This window comes from Ailuropoda melanoleuca, chromosome 8 (assembly GCF_002007445.2).
Source record: "Ailuropoda melanoleuca isolate Jingjing chromosome 8, ASM200744v2, whole genome shotgun sequence".
NCBI classification, from domain to species: domain Eukaryota; kingdom Metazoa; phylum Chordata; class Mammalia; order Carnivora; family Ursidae; genus Ailuropoda; species Ailuropoda melanoleuca.
In genome coordinates, this window is record NC_048225.1 from 56726194 (window position 1) to 56748933 (window position 22740).

Below are 22740 nucleotides of genomic sequence, written 5' to 3' on the forward strand. Positions count from 1 at the left end.
TCAGGAGATTACTACTTTGAGGAGAAAGTTCTTCTTCCTAAACCAAGAGCCTGTAATTAAACACATGCACTATGCAATACAGGGACACTTAATAAGCACACGGACCTCTTATAAACTGAGAACTTTTCTATGGGGAAATTCAAGGATTGATGATTATTATAAGTGATCAGAGAGGAGGCAGGGGTGGTAAAAGAGCAGATCCCATACATCTGTAGTCCTATTTCATCTTCTTTGGGGATGAACATTTGCGGCACTAGTCATCAGCATAGCTAGCGTAAAGCAGCCATATAACACTGTGCTTAGGAATGTGGGTTCTGGAGTCAGACTGCTTAGATTCGAATCCAGGCTCCTCCACTTTCTTACTTCATGATCTTAAGCGAGTTTTCCAACCACTTGGTAGCTCAGTTTTCACATATGCGAAGTGGGAATAATTACACCCACCTTATAAAGCAGTAAATACTCAAATATTAGCCATTATTATTTTTAAGTGCTTATTAGGTGCCAGGCACTGTCCTAAGTGCTTTGCATGTATTATCATTTTACAATGATCTCAAGGGATAACTATTATTTTCAAAGATTTTAGAGGTGAGAATTCTGAGGATTGGACAGCCGCGTGAGCTTTGGAGTCAGATGGATGGAGCTTGAAGCTGGTCTTCTCTTCTCTGGACTCTTCATGTGCCACTAACAGGCTTCGGGAGTAGGGAGACTTCACGAGATAATGAATGTGAAGCCTGCTTGTTATTCCATTTTAATGCCTACCGTGTGCTAAACAGTTTATAGTCTTTCCCATGTCCACACTCTGTGAGGTCAGTATTCTTGTCCTGTTTCTGTGACATGAACACAACTTCTTGGTGAACTCCTTGTCACTCCTGCAGCATGGGAGTGGGGGAGGAGGGAGCAGCCTCCCTGTACCAAACACCACAGCACTCTTGGGTCTTGGGTACAGGTGGGCTGTGGAATGGAACTTGGCCACTGCATCCAGGGGATGAGTCACAGTCTGTGTGGAAAGGCTAGAAAACTAGGAATGATTGGAGTAGAAGGGTCTGGCTGGATTAATCTGAGGACCACTTCTAGTGGGTGACCTCATTCCAGTCCCCAACTTCTGCATCTGCTTTAGAGGAAGTGGGGTTGGAGGGAGGGGACAGAAAAACTGGCCTTTAAATTGTCCCGAGGGCCAAGGATCTAATAACCATAAAGTGCCAGAATCGTTCTTTCTTGTATAAAGCAATTAGGCAAATAGCCTTTGTCTTTATTTATTTATTTTTTATTTTTTTAAAGATTTAATTTATTTATTTGAGAGAGAGAGAGAGAGAGCGAGTGGGAGGCAGAGGCAGAGGGAGAGGGAAAAGCAGACTCACTGCTGAATAGACAGCCCCACATGGGGCTCGATCCCAGGGCCCTGACATCATGACATGAACTGAAGGCAGACGCTTAACTGACTGAGCCACCCAGGTGCCCTGACATTCTTATTTTTTTAATTAAACTTTAATCCCTATCAGAAGATGACCAATGCTTTTATAATAAATGCCATTTTAATTTTAAAGATATTTTTCTTTCTACTTTTTTCTGTAATTTTAACTTCTAATTCTCCATTTGTAGTTTAAAAAACAATTTCCCGTCTCTTATTTTTTTCCTTTTATTTGTCTTGTCATCTTTTGTTAAAAACAAAAACCAAAATGCAAAACAAGAACAAAAAAATCAATGTGTACAAATAGCCTTTGTCTTTAGGCCAGCTTGGATTTAAATCCCAGATCTACCTAGCTTCATGACCTTGACCTGTCTGAGCCCCAGTTTTTTTTCATCAGAAAATGGAAAAAGGGTTTCTCCACAGGGTTGGAAGATTAAGCAAGCAATATGTGCATGGAGCATTTATAAAAGACAAATGTGTTTTTTCTGACTTTTACCAGTATTTTGTAAGAAAAAAACGTTAGGACCGCAAAGATGAAGAAAAGAGAAAGGAGAAAGCAAGGAGCATGGCAAAAAGGGAAAATGCGGGTAAAGCAAAGTGGATATAACTCCAGCACACTGATGTAGGGGTCTCTCGGAATCAGAGATCAGCTTCCAAGCGCCTGAGCTATCAGATGCTGACCTTTCTTCACGTGTGATTGTGGGCATGTGGTTGTCATTTCACTCTGCTATGGACAGAAAATTTGTACCAAATGACACTATGCGGAATGACAGTTGGCGAAAACATTGCTTTGGGTAGGCCCTAAGCAACTATTTTGCTGAATAGACCAAGTTGTTTACAGGGAAAAGCCCTTTCATTTGGGCTCTGGTCTATCAGATAATCTGACAGTTTAGGACAAGTTTCATAAGCTGTCTGCTAGCACATGGCCTTGAGAATCAGTGTTGAGCTGAGATCAGGATCATTCACTTACCAGATATTTGTCTTACAGCAAGTGAGTCAACTGAGACTCACCTTATTATGATGACTGTAGGTAACATCCTTACTCAGTGTCTAGTACATGGTCAATAAATGATAGCAACTATTCTTATCATCATAATCATCATCATCAGAAACTGATGGGTGGATCCATATACACTCACACCGAAACAAAAAAGCACATTCCTTTAGGATATCCCTGCCTTATGTGAATTTTCATTGCTATATGCCACTTTCTAGCACAGGGCTTGGCATAGAACAGAAAGTCAGTTTAGTAAGATAGTGCTTGTAAGACAAATCGTCTATTCATCCCTTCAACAAATAGACAAAATCGAATGAAGGAAGGCACATAGAAAAGAATGTATACTGCATGATTCTAACAGGCAAATTAATCTGTGGTATTAGAAGTCAGAAAGGTGGTTATCACTGAGGGAATGGGGTGACCAGAAGTGGTCCCAGAGTGTTCTTGGGGGGGCTGACAATATTCTGTTTCTTGATCTGGGTGCTTGCTACACAGATGTGTTCACTTCGAGGAAATTCAGTCCTCACACTTAGGATAGGTAGGTTTTCTATGTGTATTTTATACTTTAACAAAAAGGTATTCCAAGAATTATCAAATACAGTAAATATGCTGAATAGAAAGATATCTTATGAGCAGTGTTTATAATGCTTAGGGGACAGGTGATAGAGTAAGCTACAAATGTAGGATGGACAAGGTCTCTCCCCTTCTGCACCTAGTATAAAGATCTTACCTAGACCCAATCCTTCAGAATCAGGGGCCAGGAGACCATTAAAGGAAGTTGATTGGAGACATCCTCCTGTAACAAATCTGATCACTGTTTCCTCCCTACGCATGTACTCATTTAAATGTCCATACTTGCCTTTTTAAAAGTATTCTGAGAATTCTGATGGAAATTAGGATAATGAATACAGAAAGACTGAAGAAAGTAGGACAGTTAGGAGGCATAATTTTCTAGAGAAATGATGACAATTTGTAGTTTCACTGGGATCTGAGAGGAGGGGAGTGTTCAAATACAATTGATTTGGGGAATATGTTATGGAGTGAAAAAAGATACCAGGTTTTCTGTTTTGTTTTGTTTTCCTGGAGATTTCATGGATAACAGAACGGGAGAAAGGCCTGACAGGTGTTAGAGGGTGAGCTCTGGGGACAAAGTAGGGAAATTACAGTTTGTGCTTCTGTGAGACATTCAAACCAATGTGAAGATAGTAGACACTGGGAGAAGCAGTGCTGTTGCTGAGGAGAGAAGCTGGGGAGACTGGAAAGCCTGAAGTTGTGACGTGAAGTTGTGGGATCAGAGGAGCTTTCACACTAACTCTGGCCTCCTTGCCTAACATTATTAATCCTGGGTTTCTGGAAGCTCATCTTTAACTCTTCAGGTGGTTACCCTCAGGCTGGTCAGCCTCACCCTTCTCCCCACACTGAAGAGAACTTCAATGTACTTGGGGCTATCAAAACAGCTTTCATGGAAAGAGGGTTGAAAAAGATATTTCATAGGAAAGTGCCTTCCCATTGAGTCCATGTCCCCAGGACTGTCTCAAAGGCAGAGTCAGAAGCTTTAAGGAGCCAGGGAAGTGGAGATGGGGCTGGGGAAGATGGCGTTTTAACAAAAGTGCATCATCTGAGTTCCGGTCTTGTTTATCAGACTTAGCTTGAAGGACTCTTGGATACTTACTCTAAGCCAACCCGTCTTCACAGGAGAGAAATTTGTCACTATTGAACACATTCAGAAGAACCTATTTGGGGCTCCAAAGGCATTTCCAGAAAAGAAATATAGAAAATGTTGGTTTTATATAGCACCAGAGGAAAACCAATCAGCCTCCTCAGACAAAGGCTTTGAAACTACATCCTTTGTTTGAATGTGCCCTTCTAGTGTACTTGTTAATAGACATCTTGGTCTGTGGAAAACCTGCATCTAAGAATAAATAACAAGGGAGTCCCTACTGCTTATTCATAATACCATCCTAAATTTTGACAGAAAATTATTCTTTCTTCATTATTTAATCTGAGGAGACACTCTGGAGATAGGCCTGTGGATATAGCTTAAGTGAATAAGGGAGGTTGTTTAGGCCCAAGAGAAGATACTGAGTGGCTAAAGCAGTAAGCAGAGATCAACTCTTAAAATGTATTCATTACTAACATAACATAATAAAAAGTTATTATAAAAAATGTATTCATTGTCACTATATCCAAAGAGAAGACTAAATTAGTCAGGAGATGGAAGGGAATGGGCTTTTAAGGGGAATGAGGTTTCTTTTATGGCCTAAGAAAGGGTTATGGAGCAGCTCTGACTTTCCATCCCACACTTATTAGGGACTCTGTAAGTGATGATCAAATGAATGAATGCCTCTTACTTGTAGGGTGGACAACTCCCTCCTGGAATCACTATGTTCTCCTGCAACACCAGCACTTCTGGTCATTCTACCTTCCTCCTCACTGGCTTTCCAGGCCTGGAAGCCTCTCATCATTGGGTTTCCATCCCCATCAACCTCATCTGTGTGGTTTCCATCCTGGGTAACAGCATCATCCTTCTTCTGATTCGCACAGATCCATCCTCACATGAACCCATGTACATCTTCCTATCCATGTTGGCAGCCTCTGATCTGGGACTCTGTGCCTCTACCTTCCCTACCATGATGTGGCTCTTCTGGCTGGGTGCTCGTGAGCTGCCCTTTGATCTCTGTGCAGCGCAAATGTTCTTCATCCATGCCTTCACCTATGTGGAATCCGGTGTGCTGCTGGCCATGGCCTTTGATCGTTTTGTTGCCATCCGGGAACCTCTGCACTATGCTACAATTCTGACCCACTCGGCCATGGCCAGAGTGGGGGCTGCCATCCTGGTGAGGGCTGTCCTGCTCAACCTCCCAGGACCCATCCTCCTGCGGCATCTGCTTTTTCCCCAGATCAGTGTACTGTCTCACTGTTACTGCCTGCACTGCGACCTTGTGGGATTGGCCTGTTCAGACACCCAGATCAACAGCTTGGTTGGCCTGGTCTCCATCCTCTTGTCACTGGGCCTTGACTCTTTCCTCATTGTGCTCTCATATGCCCTGATCCTACAAACAGTGCTGGGCATTGCATCACCTGGGGAAAGGCTCAAGGCACTCAACACATGTGTCTCATACCTCTGCATCGTTCTCATCTTTTATTTGCCCAAACTGGGGTTGTCTGTGTTGCAACGAGTAGAGAAGCACAGCTATCCTGCTCTGGCAGTGCTCATGGCCAACCTGCACTTCTTGGTCCCACCTTTCATGAACCCCATTGTTTACTGCATCAAGTCTAAGCAGATATGTCAGGGCCTCCTAAAGCGCTTCCAGCAGAAAAGGGTTGATATCTCCTAGAAGACCAGAAGGACCCAGAAACACAAGACCTCTTTGGGGAAACCNGAAACACAAGACCTCTTTGGGTCTTGGGGTGGGGGAGAATTAGTGGCAGAGAGTTAATTTTTGAGGTTTGAATGATTCAGCTTTTCTTGTTGAGCCCTCTGTAGGGGCACAATCAGCTTTTATAATTATAATTTTGGGGGACTGAGACCATTGAAAAATATATTTAAGTATTACCTTGATAATCCTCTCATTGCTCTGTCTGACTAGAACTAAACTATTTCAGACTCATACTGTGACATCTTTCCTAGGGGACCCAGCCACAGCAACTGAGGGAATGTGTGTGCATACTCATTTGTGCAGGCACCTTTCTCCTTTTCCCCACTGGATTTCCCTCCCCCCATTTCATTTCTAAGCCTAAGGAAGCCTAAGTTCTTCCTTAGGAAGAACTATATTCCTATGATATATAAGGTTAGTTAGAAGTACTGGCCTTCTCCCAAATTCAATATTAACCTGCTCACATATCAAGGGTGTGGATGGTGGGAAACACGCAGGATGACCTGGCACATGCCGAATTTTTCTAACACTTATTTGCAGCCTAGGGAGCGGTAGTTTTGTCTTGATTCTCTTCAGGATGTGTCTCTGCTTTGAGCTTGAAGTTTGGTACTGTTAAACCTAGGAAAGCTGCTCAGCAGAACTTCTGGATGTGCTGGTTTCTCAAGCATCAGTGGTGAAGGTGTCTCAGCCCAATCACTTCCAATGCAGGTGATCTGCTAGGATATAAGCTCCATGAGGCCAGAAATTTGGGGACTGTTTTGTTCCCTGATGTGTCCCCAGCTCCTAGAACAGTGACTACCATATTATAGGTGCTCAAAATATATTGTTGAATAAATGAGTAGGAAAGACGAAGGGACAAAAAAAGTCTTTATGGCTCATCCTCAGGAAGGAAGAGGACTGAGAGATGTGAATGTCTGAGGCTTGTGGGGGTAATGAGCCGTTGGTAAACTGTGATGGAATGAGGTAAGGATGGGATGTCAGAGGCCTTGGGGACAAGGTGTGACTATATCACATGATGAAGAAGCCTATTTCCAAGGGTGCAGCTCAGAGAGGAGCTTAAGTTTTTGTGGAGATTTCCCCAAAGCTGTTTGGAAATTTCCAGAAGGAATTTTACCCAGAAACTGAAGGGTATCCCACTCCAGCATTAGCATTGACCTTGGCCTGCTCAGCCCTAAAATAACCAAACATTTCATGGAGAACTGAAATAGGGATATTCCTGGTAGAAAACCACTACTCAAATTTAACAGAAAAAGCCACAATAAAGCTATTTGGAACTTCTTGCTTCTATCTATAGCTATCTAGATAACCGGTAATTTACTGCTTTTGTAGTCATTTCTATGTATCATTTTCATGAGCTGAGATGAGAAAATAGGAACTCAGAGGCAGGAGGCAGGATGGGGGAGCTGTGAGCCCTATACATGCAGTTCTAGCTGGAAAGGTTGTTTCCATATATTAGATATATTTACATTGGCCACTGTAGCATGGATTCTAAGGAACTCAGATCTCTGTGCTTATCAGTAACTAGGAGAAGGCCACTGCCAACCTTATGTGTCTGAAGGTCACAGATCCTGCCGATAGAGGTCAAGAAGCTAGGATAATAAATCATGAGTTCGAGTTACCATTTTAGAATATTATGTCCAGTAGTAGCCAACTAATGGCTCCAATAAGTCTAGTTTGACAGGCTGCTTTGGAAGAGATCATTTGAAAAGACAGCCGTATGTGCTATATTGTGCTATATGACAATTTTCCTCATCAGGGATACAAATCTTGGATTGAACAAGCAATTGTGTTATTTAGGCTGCTTTGCCCACTTCACCTTCCACCCCAAAATAGGAAGGTTCTGATCAGAGAGACAGCATGTCCATCTTGCTGAGGAGGGTCCCACCTATTTCTGTCAGAAACTCACAGCTGATGTGATGATGTTCAGGATCACAAGCAGCCTTGGGCAGTAAAAACAAAGCAAAAAATGTATACAGGCTCCAAGGCTGGAAAAGTTCTATTGAGAGGGTTAGCAGAATCAAGCTTGGATATTAGACACCCAGTCTAGGATTGTAGGGATCCTTTGGCTTTGTCATTTTTACCTTTTCTCAACAGCAGCACTGAACTTTTAGACTTCTCTCATTTTAATTGCTGTCACCATAGCACGACCACTCTTACATTCCATGGCTCCACTGACATCAAGAACTGGAAGAGATCTGGGGGTCTGTGTCTCTACTACTTTACCTTCAGAGTACAGACGTCCCAGCATGTTCCAGTAATGCCTTCCTCTGCCCACAGACCTGATAACTACTGAAGTATTTGAGCCTGACACGATGTGGAATCCTAAGATGGTTTCCAGAAAGCTTCACTACTAGTTTGCCCACTTAAAATTATCAGAGTGTGAGATTATATATATATACACTGCTTTTAGATTTTGTTATTCGTTAAAAAAAAGTCTATGTACATGTATCTAAAAGCTCCTGCACTTAACCTTTAGGCTAATAAGACTATCCCCACCCCCCGCCACCTGGGTGGCTCAGTCGGTTAAGTATCTGCCTTCAGCTTAGGTCATGATCATGGGGTCCTGGGATTGAGCCCCTGCTTCTCCCTCTCCCTGCAGCTCCCACTGCTTGTGCTGTCTCTCTCTGTCAAATAAATAAATAAAATAAAAAAAAAAAAAGACTATCCCTCACCCATGCAGAAAATTGGAGTTTAAAAAAAAAAATCATACTTCCAGGGGCACCTGGGTGGCTCACTTGTTAAGTGTCTGCCTTTGGCTCAGGGCGTGATCCTGGTGTTCTGGGATCGAGCCCCACATCAGGCTCCACTGGGAGCCTGTTTCTTCCTCTCCCACTCCCCCTGCTTGTGTTCCCTCTCTCGCTGGCTGTCTCTCTCTCTGTCAAATAAATAAATAAAAAATCTTAAAAAAAAAATCTTACTTCTGGCCTATACCAGTAAAAGGCAGAGGTCCTCCATGGTAGCTTAAAAAGGGACTCTAATTTCCTGCAGCCAGAAGACAGACTACTGAAATAAGACCTAGGATATGATTTTAAGGCTGGAAGAAATATAAAGACAACTGAATGTACAGTCTCAATATAAAATTTACTTTGGTGCAGATGACCTGGTACAGAAAGTGTGGGACATTAAGAGCAAGAAATGAGGCATTTCAGTGAATGAGCCTACAACTACTGAACCTTCAATATTTTCTGAACTTTCCAGACTAGCAGAAGCACTTCTTTTTCCTTCGCAAGGAGATAATGGTTTCTCTGCCTGGAAATCATGACATGACCTTATTTGAAGCAGGTGCTTTGCAAGAAGTTTCTTGTTGTCTTCAACACTTTATCACTTTTCCAAGCCTGGTTATACCTTAGAACAGTGTAGGGGGGGAAATATAGTGTTTGCTTCTAGAGGAAATGACTTCCATGCAAAGAAAGTTGTAGAATGTATAAATATGGTATACCCCTTATCTCTTNAAGTTTCTTGTTGTCTTCAACACTTTATCACTTTTCCAAGCCTGGTTATACCTTAGAACAGTGTAGGGGGGGGAAATATAGTGTTTCCTTCTAGAGGAAATGACTTCCATGCAAAGAAAGTTGTAGAATGTATAAATATGGTATACCCCTTATCTCTCCACACCAAGAATCCCAGAAGTCTGAATTCCAGTTGAAAAACACTGTATTAACATAATAAAATTCCTATACAGATTCTTAGTTCCTCAGTTTCTTCCCTTCTTTGCTGTCTTTTTCCTCTTCTGACCTTGTATCCTGGGGTGGTTCAGGCTCTGTATACCAATCTTAAGACTGGCAACTGTCTCTACTTCTTAGAATAACTGAATGGGTTGTCCTGACCCACTTCACATGGACATTCTTCTGTTTTTGGCCACCAAAACATTTAGTATCTGTCTTCTGACTCTTGAGATGGTCCAGGCAGTTACTTTATATCTACTCATTACTTCAAAGCATTTAGTAGTAGTAGTAACTTGTTTGAGCCCATCTTAATCACTCATCTGAAGAGGATATAATGCTGGCCTCAGGCCTATTGGAGTTACAAGATAGAGAAAAGTAGTGTCATGAGAACGGCTTGGACCTCTAACCCTGCTGGGAGAATGCTTAAATAGTGGATATCAGAAGGGAAAGAGAAACCAAAGGACCCTAGAATGGACCCTTAAGTGAGGAGAACAGGTGGGCCTAAGGAGAAGATGAGATAATAGAGCAGTACATGTTATGATGAACCAGCTGGACAAGAATGAAGGAGGAGAGAGTGCAATGATCCTGGCCACCAGGTATAATTTTTCCTGTATTACAAGGTCAGAGGGACTGCAACTAAGAAAGTAACTGTACAATAGCTTAAGTTAAGGTAGCATCCCTGATATTAGCAATTTCCTGTTAGGAAGATAGAGTTTGATATTTTAGTTTCACTAAGTTGAGAACAATTGGTAACACCTCAGACTTTAAAGCTTCAGAAAAGCTCTGCCTTAATAGGATATCCACATACGAAGGGCTTTGATCTTGGAATAAGAGAAAAATAGAATAATAAAATCTGAAAGTCTGAAGTTAAACCTCTTAGGTTAAGATCTTGACCCATCAATAAGTAAACTATGCCTAATAGACAAAAACTAAACACTCCTCAAGACAAGATAATGGGATCAAGAGATTTTTCAATACATCATTTATAATGTCTGGCATACATTGAAAAATTACTATACATACCAAAAAAGGCATAATCAAGAGGAAAAAAAAGTAGCAGAAAGACTTCTCATAGTTCATATTTTGGGTTAAACAAATATTTTCTCTGTGTTTGGAATTAAATATTAAAACAAATATTTTAGCATAACTATAAAAACAGTTTAAAAATACAAAGAAGATGGATAAATAGGTGACAGTTAGTATGCAACCTTCTTGGGAGCTTCCCAGGTGCAATCTGAAACCGGCCCCTGTACACAGAAGGCAAGGAAAGACTGAAGAAAGCGGCAAATCACTCCAGATTGGTGGGTGGAAGATTTAATAAGAAAGGGAACTTACATATGAGGCTTGTCATGGGAAGCCACAAGGTGAGTTGATCTTCACATCCACCCACCAGAATCTTAGAAGTTTATATAGAGGCCTTAACTGGGCTTAGTCATGTATACCATCCAGATGGTCTCAAACACCTTACACTCTCAAGGATACATCCTTGGAACAACTCCCAATGTGAGAGTGGCAGACAGAGCATACATCCCTAGGACAGAGGAGGAGGTGAGAAGTCTCTGATTACCTGGGTCCAGTGTTTCTCCTGATAACCTCCTGATGATATGGGGATTTAAGGAGAAATTTAGAAGTTGCATAGAAGAATCACATGAGAATTCTAGATCTGAAAATACATCTGAAGTAAAATCATTGTTGGGAATAACATCATATTAGATAATGCAAAAGAAAGGATAGAGAACCTGAAGACCCAACTCAATAAAAATTATCCAGTATTCTATTAACCAGTTAATAGAAACAGAAAAGGGTTTAAATAAATAGAATGATATTTGGGTCTCTATCAAGTAGTCTTACATATAAGTGACCGAAGTCCCAGGAGAAGAAAAACGGGTCAGAAAATACTTGGTGAATTAAAAACATTTTCCAAATTTTATTACAAAGTTATAAAATTAACTCACAGACCCAGGAAATTCAGAGACCCAAGCAAAATGAATATAAAGAGAATTACACACTGACACAAAGTCAAACTGATGAAAACTAAATAAATAGAAAAAAATGTAACCAAAGCTTCTGAAAAAAGATACATTTATGGGAATAATAAGAATTATGAAAGACTTTCATAAGAAAAAAATGAGGTTAAAAAAATAATGGGCCAATGTATTTAAAGTGCTAAAAGGAAAAATAAACCTGTCAATCTAGAATTCTATAGCTAGCAAAAATTTTTTTATCAAAAATACATTTTAAGTAGGAATATTTTCAGGTAAAAGCTCAGAGAATTTCGTTTTTTAAAATTTTCTTTTGTTTTTATTTATTTATTTATTTTTAAAGATTTTATTTATTTATTTGACAGAGAGAGAGAGACAGCCAGCGAGAGAGGGAACACAGTCTGGGGGAGTGGGAGAGGAAGAAGCAGGCTACCAGTGGAGGAGCCTGATGTGGGGCTCGATCCCAGAATGCCGGGATCATGCCGAGCTGAAGGCAGACACTTAACGACTGATCCACCCAGGCGCCCCTCAGAGAATTTCTTTCCAACAAACTTACACTTCAAAAATGCTAAAGGAAGTTTTTCATGTTGAGAAATACGATATGAAAATTTAGATCTATAGGAAGGAAAGAGCACTGAAAACAGTAAATATATGCATAAAATAGTTTTATTAAATTCTTTAAAGTAGCTTAAGTTTTCAAAGTTTATAATGCATAAAATATATGTAAATATATATTTTATGTAAAATATACATAAAAACAGCACAAAAGACAGAGTAAATGGAACTGAACTGTTGTAATATTCTTGTTTTGCATGTAGTGGTATGACATTAATTCAAGGAAGATTGTGATAAATTAGGGGTATATAGGGTAAGCCCTAGAGCTACCCATACAAAAGTAATACGAAGCTAACCACAAGTAGAGGGGATAGAATGGTATTTCAATATATGTTCAATAACCACCCCCCCAAAATGCAATGCAGCAGAAATGAAGGAACAAAGAACAAAGGAGGCAAATACAAAACAAATAGTAAGATAGACCTAAACCCAAGTATAACATTAAATGTAAACAGACTACATATTCCAGTTAATGGAATAAATAAGCAGAATTTGTCAGACTAGATACATAAGCAAGGCCCAACTTTTTGGTCTTTACAGTTAACTAAATATAAAGCCGTTGACAGTTTAAATGTAAAAGGATGGAAAATGTACTGTACAGTCTAAGCAGAAGAAAGTTTGTTGTATAATATCAGGCAAAATTGACTTAAAAGCAGATTACTACTCCAGATAAAGAAGATCATTTTATAATGCTAATAGTGTCAATTCAAGTAAGATGAAAACAGAGAGGGAGGCAAAGTGTAAGAGACTCTTAAATGTAGAAAACAAACTGAGGGTTGTTAGAGGGGAAGTGGGTGATGGGTATTAAGGACACTTGATGTAGTGAGCACTGGGTGTTATATGCAACTGATGAATCATTAAATTCTACCCCTGAAACTAATAATACAGTATATGTTACCTAAATTGAATTTAAATAAAAAATTTTAAGGAAAAAATATATAATAATTATAAATGTGTATACACCTAGTAACAGATCTTCAAAAGACACAAAGCAAAATTGACAAATAAAAGGAAAAATAGAGAAAACCACAATTGTAATTAGAAATTTTAACAGTCCTGTCAGTGACTAATAGGAGAACCAGATAAAAACCTTTCAAGATACGGTAAAGTTGATCACTGATCAACTTGACCTAAGTGATAATCATAAAATACCCTCCGAACATGAAGGAATATTAATTTGAAGTGCACATGGAATAGATACCCAGATAGACTATACCAGGGCCATAAAACAACTCTGAATACATTTTGAAGGGCAGAAATACAGCCTATGTTTTCCAACCATAATGGAATTAAATTATAAATTAATAGCAATAATAAGTATAGAAAATCACCAAGTACATGAAAAGTAAACACACTTAAAATAATCAACCAGTGGGTCACAATAGGGAAATTAAACAGTAGTACAAAATATTTTAACACAACATTAAATTTGTGGGATACAGCTAAAGCAATGCACAGAGAGAAGCTTATACATGTGAGTTTTTAGGAAAAAAAGTTTTAAAAATCAGTGATCTTAAGTTTCCACCTTAAGAAGCTAGAAATAGAGGAGCAAATTAAACCCAAAGTAAATAGAAGAATGGAAATAAAAAGCAGATATTAAAGAAAAACAAACAGAGAAAAATCAACAAAGCCACGGTCTGGTTCTAAAAATTAATAAAACTGATACATCTCTCTCCCTTAACAGCATGACAAAACAGGACAAAATAAAAATGAATAACCAATATAATAAAAGGTTACAAGTCCTACAGAATTGAAAGGATAATAAAAGGATATTATGAATAATTTTATACATACGTTGGTATATTATGACAATTGTTATTTTGACAATTGAGAGAAAATGGAAAGATTGTGAAAATAGAAAATTTGAATAAAACTATATTCATTAAAAATTAAATGTAAAATAAAAAACAAAGGAAACTTCAGACCCAGATTTCTTTCCTGTGTAATTCTATCAAATATTTAAATAAATATTATATGAACGTTTTCAGAAAAAAAAGCAATAGGGAATACTTTAATACATCTTAGGAAGTAAACAAAACCCTGATACAAGAACTTGACAAGGAAATTATAAGAAAGAAAATTACAAGATCAATATCTGTCATGAACATAGACTCAATTTCCCTATCAAAATATTAGCAAACTGTTCCAGCAATATACAAATTTGATAGTACATCATAACCAAGTGGGGTTATTCCAGGAATACAAGGTGGTTTAACCTTTAAAAATAAATCAATTGGTATACTCCATTAATAGAATGAAGGAGAAAAATCACATGATTACCTAACAATATGAAAAAAAAATGATGACCAAATTTAACACCATCTGGATAATTTTCAACAATTGGTAAAGGAAACTTTTGAAAAGCCTACAGTTAATATGATACCTAATTATGAAAGATTGAATACTTTCCTCCTAAGATCAGAAACAAGGCAAGGATGTTTGTTTGCCTAATTCTATTTTATATTGTATCAGAGGTCTTAGCCAATATGAGATCAGAAAAAAATAATTTCTACAAAAATTATTACTAGGGTTTGACTGTATGTTTTCTTGCAAATCGATTTCAAAATATATATATAGGAATGCAAAGAATATGGAGCAGCCAGAACCACTGTGGAAGTACAGTGTTGGAGGACTTATTCTACTTCCTTTCAAGACTTATTATAAAGTTATTAAGACAGTGTTGATATGAGGATATGAGATTGATATGATAATCAAATAGATTAATGAAAGAGAAAAGAAAATCCAGAAATAAAACCACACATAAAGAGTTGACTGATATTTGACAAAATTGCCAAGGCAATTCAATTTGGAAAATCTTTTCAAAAAATTCTGGAACTGAATATCTGTAAGTGAAAAAATAAATCTTGATCTCTACTTTACACCATATACAATTATTATTTGTGTTGGATCACAGAACTAAAATTAAAAGTTAAATCTATAAAACAAAACACTAACCATGAATAAGATTGCTAATTTTGAGTTTATAACTAAAATTTTCTTTTTTTTATTATGTTCAGTTAGCCAACATATAGTACATCATAAGTTTTTGTTGTAGTGTTCAACGATTCTTTAGTTACTTTATGCATAACTAAAAATTTCTTTTTATCAAAGAGAGCTATGAGAAAATCAAAAGTTAAGCCACAAAATTCGGCCAATATTTTCATTATGTTTATATGACAAATGACTTGTATTTAAGATATATAAATGGCTAGTAAATATCAATAAGCAAAAAGTTCAATAAAAATGGACAAAAGACATTAACAGACATTTCACAGAAGTTGTATGCACAAACAGTAAATGTATAAAAAGTTACTCAATGTCAGTTATCAGAAATATGCAAATTAAACCACAAAATTACCATTTTACACATCTTGGAATGGTTAAAATAAAAAAAGAGGGTAGTTTCAAGTGTTGATCAGGATGTGGAAAAACTGAAAAGTGTCATACATCACTGGCGAGAGTATAAAATGGTACAGTTACTTTGGAAAACCATTTGGCATGTTCTATTAAACATATATTTACCTTATAACCCAGAAAAGCCACTTTTAGCTTAAGAAATAGTCATAGCAGCTTTATTTATAACAGCAAGAAAAAAAAAAAGGAAGAAACTCAAGTGTCCTAAAATAGTTAAACTTGGGTGTAGTCATGCAATGGAATATTAGCAAATAAAAAGGAATTCACAGATCATGCACACAATACAAATGAATCTCAAAAACATGGTCAGCCAAGGAAGTTGGACATACAGAATACATATCATTCCACCTATATGAACTTCTAGAACAGCAAGTTCGATCCAAGGTAATCAAAATCAAACAGTGGTTTTCTCAATGGGGGACCCCTAAGTGTTTTACCTAGAAAGAGCATAGGGGAACTTTCTGGGATTGTAGAAATATTCTGTATCTTGATTAAGGTGGTGGTTAGATTGATGTGTATGTTTGTCAAATATTATCTAACTATATATTTAACATATGCATTTTATTTTAGGTAAATTATACCTCATTAAAAATAGTTTTGGAAAAATAAATCAATGGTCCCAAATAGAGTATAGTTGGTTTTCTTGATTTCCCCCATAATTTGAATTAAATATCCTGGAGATTAGAATTTATTGCCCAATCTGAGGTCTCTAGTTGCCTGGCAACCTGGGCTGTTTGAGGGCAAATTAAAGCTACTAATTTTGAGCCCCAGAATGAAGATGAAGAATTATTATGGTAACACTGGAGTCACTGAGAGTACATGGGTGGGGATATTTTACTGTGGTCTCCTATTCAAGTTGTCACCAGGGATTTATCTTCCTGAATCATCATTATATTTCCAAACCCTAGAATAGTGTTTGGCATGTTGCATATTCTTGGAAAGGTCAGTGATATTAGGAAAAAATTATCCCCTCATTCTTAGATTAAATCTCATTAGATTTTTGGTTGCAGGGTCTAGACTTATAGGAACTTACTGGATAATGGGTAAACAACACAGAATTTAGAATTAAAAAGATCTGAATTCTGGCTCTGATATTTACTTGATTTCTTGGGCAAATTATTATTTTCCCAATCTTCTGCCTCTGGCTCTGAAAGTGGGGGTAATTATGTGCCCTCATCAGATGGTTATGAAACTATAAGAAGATGATGCATATTCTTGTGAAGCACTGCAGAATGTTAACCTAATCCACTGCTGTAACTGGATGAAGTTCGGATGACCTAGGTCTTCCTGAGCCTGCTAGTGGCCTTCTGTGTAAGCTCTTCTCTAACTTATTAGAGTGCTTTGCCTGAGAGCCAAATACTTATTAACTCCCTACCAATCTGCATGTGGATTCTGAGCAGGGATGTCAAAACCAGAGACTCTGTAAACTCTGGATCCTAATGGGCCTTCTAATCACAGCCATCATTTTCATTTTTAAAACCTGCTCTGGAGGTTAAATTGGACTGCTTTCTCTATTTTCCCTCCAAAGAAGGGGTCTGGTCTTTTCCCTGGACGTTTGAGGCTTGGTGGCAGCTCCACATGGCCACTCCCAGGGAACAGAAGACTTGATATCATCTATTCTGAGACTTTGTTCCCACACCTTACACCCAGGCATCATTGCTTTCTAAGAAAGCAGCCTTTCCTACCCGTACAGATGTGGAATGAAAAGAGGTGGGTACTGGGATCTCTTCCCTGAGCAAGTTAGGTGTCCTTACTCAATACCCATGGTCCCTGTGCTTATTCTAATCATATTTGTTTAATTTGGCTAATTAAACTAATTTGTTTTGCTGTTGTCTCCCTATATGTAGTTCTCCTCTAACGTTGAACAGTCTCCACAAGGACTTCTGNTATAAAGTTATTAAGACAGTGTTGATATGAGGATATGAGATTGATATGATAATCAAATAGATTAATGAAAGAGAAAAGAAAATCCAGAAATAAAACCACACATAAAGAGTTGACTGATATTTGACAAAATTGCCAAGGCAATTCAATTTGGAAAATCTTTTCAAAAAATTCTGGAACTGAATATCTGTAAGTGAAAAAATAAATCTTGATCTCTACTTTACACCATATACAATTATTATTTGTGTTGGATCACAGAACTAAAATTAAAAGTTAAATCTATAAAACAAAACACTAACCATGAATAAGATTGCTAATTTTGAGTTTATAACTAAAATTTTCTTTTTTTTATTATGTTCAGTTAGCCAACATATAGTACATCATAAGTTTTTGTTGTAGTGTTCAACGATTCTTTAGTTACTTTATGCATAACTAAAAATTTCTTTTTATCAAAGAGAGCTATGAGAAAATCAAAAGTTAAGCCAAAAAATTCGGCCAATATTTTCATTATGTTTATATGACAAATGACTTGTATTTAAGATATATAAATGGCTAGTAAATATCAATAAGCAAAAAGTTCAATAAAAATGGACAAAAGACATTAACAGACATTTCACAGAAGTTGTATGCACAAACAGTAAATGTATAAAAAGTTACTCAATGTCAGTTATCAGAAATATGCAAATTAAACCACAAAATTACCATTTTACACATCTTGGAATGGTTAAAATTAAAAAAGAGGGTAGTTTCAAGTGTTGATCAGGATGTGGAAAAACTGAAAAGTGTCATACATCACTGGCGAGAGTATAAAATGGTACAGTTACTTTGGAAAACCATTTGGCATGTTCTATTAAACATATATTTACCTTATAACCCAGAAAAGCCACTTTTAGCTTAAGAAATAGTCATAGCAGCTTTATTTATAACAGCAAGAAAAAAAAAAAAGGAAGAAACTCAAGTGTCCTAAAATAGTTAAACTTGGGTGTAGTCATGCAATGGAATATTAGCAAATAAAAAGGAATTCACAGATCATGCACACAATACAAATGAATCTCAAAAACATGGTCAGCCAAGGAAGTTGGACATACAGAATACATATCATTCCACCTATATGAACTTCTAGAACAGCAAGTTCGATCCAAGGTAATCAAAATCAAACAGTGGTTTTCTCAATGGGGGACCCCTAAGTGTTTTACCTAGAAAGAGCATAGGGGAACTTTCTGGGATTGTAGAAATATTCTGTATCTTGATTAAGGTGGTGGTTAGATTGATGTGTATGTTTGTCAAATATTATCTAACTATATATTTAACATATGCATTTTATTTTAGGTAAATTATACCTCATTAAAAATAGTTTTGGAAAAATAAATCAATGGTCCCAAATAGAGTATAGTTGGTTTTCTTGATTTCCCCCATAATTTGAATTAAATATCCTGGAGATTAGAATTTATTGCCCAATCTGAGGTCTCTAGTTGCCTGGCAACCTGGGCTGTTTGAGGGCAAATTAAAGCTACTAATTTTGAGCCCCAGAATGAAGATGAAGAATTATTATGGTAACACTGGAGTCACTGAGAGTACATGGGTGGGGATATTTTACTGTGGTCTCCTATTCAAGTTGTCACCAGGGATTTATCTTCCTGAATCATCATTATATTTCCAAACCCTAGAATAGTGTTTGGCATGTTGCATATTCTTGGAAAGGTCAGTGATATTAGGAAAAAATTATCCCCTCATTCTTAGATTAAATCTCATTAGATTTTTGGTTGCAGGGTCTAGACTTATAGGAACTTACTGGATAATGGGTAAACAACACAGAATTTAGAATTAAAAAGATCTGAATTCTGGCTCTGATATTTACTTGATTTCTTGGGCAAATTATTATTTTCCCAATCTTCTGCCTCTGGCTCTGAAAGTGGGGGTAATTATGTGCCCTCATCAGATGGTTATGAAACTATAAGAAGATGATGCATATTCTTGTGAAGCACTGCAGAATGTTAACCTAATCCACTGCTGTAACTGGATGAAGTTCGGATGACCTAGGTCTTCCTGAGCCTGCTAGTGGCCTTCTGTGTAAGCTCTTCTCTAACTTATTAGAGTGCTTTGCCTGAGAGCCAAATACTTATTAACTCCCTACCAATCTGCATGTGGATTCTGAGCAGGGATGTCAAAACCAGAGACTCTGTAAACTCTGGATCCTAATGGGCCTTCTAATCACAGCCATCATTTTCATTTTTAAAACCTGCTCTGGAGGTTAAATTGGACTGCTTTCTCTATTTTCCCTCCAAAGAAGGGGTCTGGTCTTTTCCCTGGACGTTTGAGGCTTGGTGGCAGCTCCACATGGCCACTCCCAGGGAACAGAAGACTTGATATCATCTATTCTGAGACTTTGTTCCCACACCTTACACCCAGGCATCATTGCTTTCTAAGAAAGCAGCCTTTCCTACCCGTACAGATGTGGAATGAAAAGAGGTGGGTACTGGGATCTCTTCCCTGAGCAAGTTAGGTGTCCTTACTCAATACCCATGGTCCCTGTGCTTATTCTAATCATATTTGTTTAATTTGGCTAATTAAACTAATTTGTTTTGCTGTTGTCTCCCTATATGTAGTTCTCCTCTAACGTTGAACAGTCTCCACAAGGACTTCTGACCTAATCAAGTCCATACCCCCAGATTTTTAGCATACTCAGTGAAAAGATGAAAATTCTCACCTTCCTAGACTAACATTACACTTTGTTGTTTATTCCTCTGTACAGTGGACACAGTTGTCCCTATGGCCCATTGCTGAGTGTTCTGCTTCCATCTCTCTGCTTCTCTTCNTTAACATTACACTTTGTTGTTTATTTCTGTACAGTGGACACAGTTGTCCCTATGGCCCATTGCTGAGTGTTCTGCTTCCATCTCTCTGCTTCTCTTCTCTGTGTATGTGTTTCTCTTTTCAAACTTGGAGTTTACTGAGGGGGGTATTCATGTATCCATATCAGAGTAGGAACACCTGACTATGGATAAGGATTATTTTTCCTTTTCACATCATCAGTCATATCTTTCTCATTTTATCAAGGTCTCCTAGAAGGTAGGAGCCAAGTCAGAAGAGCAGTGTGGAATTCCCTGAGAGACCATCATCAGCTTGGTGACGATGTTTCCCAATAGACAGGGGATCCCTAGGCTTTGTAACTATATCTACATCACAAATGGGAAATATCTGACCATTTTTCACCCATCAGACTTGCAGTATGTTTCCTTATAAAAGTAAGGATACCACTGAGTGTGGGTTTCTCTCTCTCCACCATGCTGTAAACTACTGGTCTCTTAACCATTGGTGTTGGTTCACAAACTGGTTCCCATACAGAGAGCAAGAAGAGACTAAGGAAAGAGGCAGGCTACTCCAGATGAGTAGGTGGCTGGTTTAAAAAACAAGGGACTTACAAGATTTATCTTGGTGGCCACAAGATAAGTACCTATCTGCCAAATCTTAAAAAGTTTATATAGAGGTCTTAACTGGGTCCAGATGAGCTCAACAATACCTTACTCTCTCAAGGCTGTGTACTTGGAACAGCCCTCACTGTGGGAATGGTGGGCAGAATGTAAATTTCAGGGACAGAGGAGGGGATAAGGAATGCCCGAATGCCCAAATGCCCCCGGATAGCTCACAGGTTAACTGGTGGCCACATCCTCTCAATGGCCTCCTTCAACAATTGCCCGAGGCCTAAAGGAAGAAGACAGGGTTCCACAGTGGGGTTGAAGACTTAAGACTGAACAATGCCCTGCTTCATCAGTCGGAGGGCTCCATCCCAGATCTGTTTGGTCTTCAAGCCATAGATGATGGGATTTAGCATGGGTGGTACAACAAGGTAGAGGTCAGCCAGGAGGATGTGGATGTGCCGGGGTACATGCTGGCCAAAGCGCTGTGTGTAGAATGAAAAGAGTCCTGGTGTATAGAAGAGAAGGATGACACCAAGGTGGGAGCCACAAGTGCCAAATGTCTTAGCCCTTGCCTCTTTGGAAGAAAGGCCTAACACAGCCCGGAGGATGAGTGCATAGGAGACAGCGATGCAAATGGAGTCTGTGCCCACCACCAGTGTGGCAGCAGTGATGCCATATATGTTGTTTGGCCGTGTGCCCCCACAAGCCAGCTTTACCACAGCCATATGCTCACAGTAGGAGTGGGCCACCACTCGGCTACAGTAGCTCAGTCTTGCCAGTAAACAGGTGAGTGGGGTCATGAGCCCTAAGCCACGAAACACAGCAGCAGCTGCCAGCTTGCCCACAGCCTCTGGGGGCAACAATGACCCATAGTGCAGTGGCCGGCAGATGGCCAAGTAGCGGTCAAAGGCCATTGCTAGCAGGATACCAGATTCGACAGCTGAAAAGCCATGGATAAAGAACATCTGAGTAGCACAGGCCCCAAATTTGATTTCAGTAGCATTTGTCCAAAAAAGAGCAAGAAGCTTGGGCACAGTAGAAGTACATAGTACCAGGTCAATGATGGACAGCATGCACAGGAACAGGTACATGGGCTGGTGCAGGGCAGGCTCTGATCGCACTACCAGTAGCACTGCCATGTTGCCAAGCACTGCCAGGGTATACATGGAGCAGAAGGGAAATGCAATCCAAAAGTGGGATGCCTCCAGGCCAGGAATTCCCATGAGCAGAAAAGAGTTTGGGTTCTGATGGCTGTGGTTTGTGAACTGCATGGTCAGGTCTAGGTAGGGTGGGTAGAGAAGACCTTACTACTCTGCTCTGAACCCCAGGAAGCCCTGAGAGATGAAGCCACTGGGATTCATTCTTATGCTGTGGCTGAAACAAAGTGGACAGCAGAAAATATTTGAGTTCTAGCTCATGAGAAACATCCAGAATAAGAAGGTTGTAGAGCATTGGGAAGTGATGCAAGGCAGGAGGTGAAATTATCATTACCAGGGATCAAAGGAGCCCTTTCCACTTGTGTCGAATTCAGTGATGTCTAGGCTGGGGCTGTAGGGTGAGTGGCATGGCTATAGATCTCTCTCCACAGTGACGGTAATTGACTAGAGAATCTTACCAGTCTTCCATCTGCCTGTGAATCCTATTCTGCCTATGCTCTTTCTTTCTGATCCATCTGCCTATGTGACAATAAAAGGGTGATGTAATGATGAAAGTTCAGGCAGATTGAATGGAAGACTCAAATGTAGTTACTTTTCAAGATGGGAAGATCAAGACTGAGAAGTAATAGAAAGGAAAGTGGGGGGATATTCGATGTTTTTTTTTCAGGGCACTGAGCCCGTGGTTACTCATGGATGAGGCTCAGAATGTGGCTTCTGACCCAGAACCACCACCACATGGTGAGAGCCTGAGTCTCTTATAGCCTGCCAAAGCCATAACTTTGCCTGGCTCATGTTAGTACTAGAATCCTGTGCTTGTTGTAG

General features: G+C 38.9%; 2 protein-coding genes across 2 annotated transcripts; one reads left to right on the forward strand and one right to left on the reverse strand.

Annotated features, from left to right (window-relative positions):
• The first annotated feature begins 4789 nt into the window (after positions 1-4789).
• LOC100477853 (olfactory receptor 51G2) lies at positions 4790-5743 on the forward strand. The gene has a single exon (XM_002928584.4). The coding sequence runs from the start codon at positions 4790-4792 to the stop codon at positions 5741-5743; it is 954 nt and encodes a 317-aa protein (XP_002928630.2).
• Positions 5744-21084: 15341 nt separating this feature from the next.
• On the reverse strand, positions 21085-22104 carry LOC100474336 (putative olfactory receptor 52P1). Its single transcript, XM_002928572.2, has one exon. The coding sequence runs from the start codon at positions 22030-22032 to the stop codon at positions 21085-21087; it is 948 nt and encodes a 315-aa protein (XP_002928618.1). The 5' UTR covers positions 22033-22104.
• Between the last annotated feature and the right edge of the window lie 636 nt (positions 22105-22740).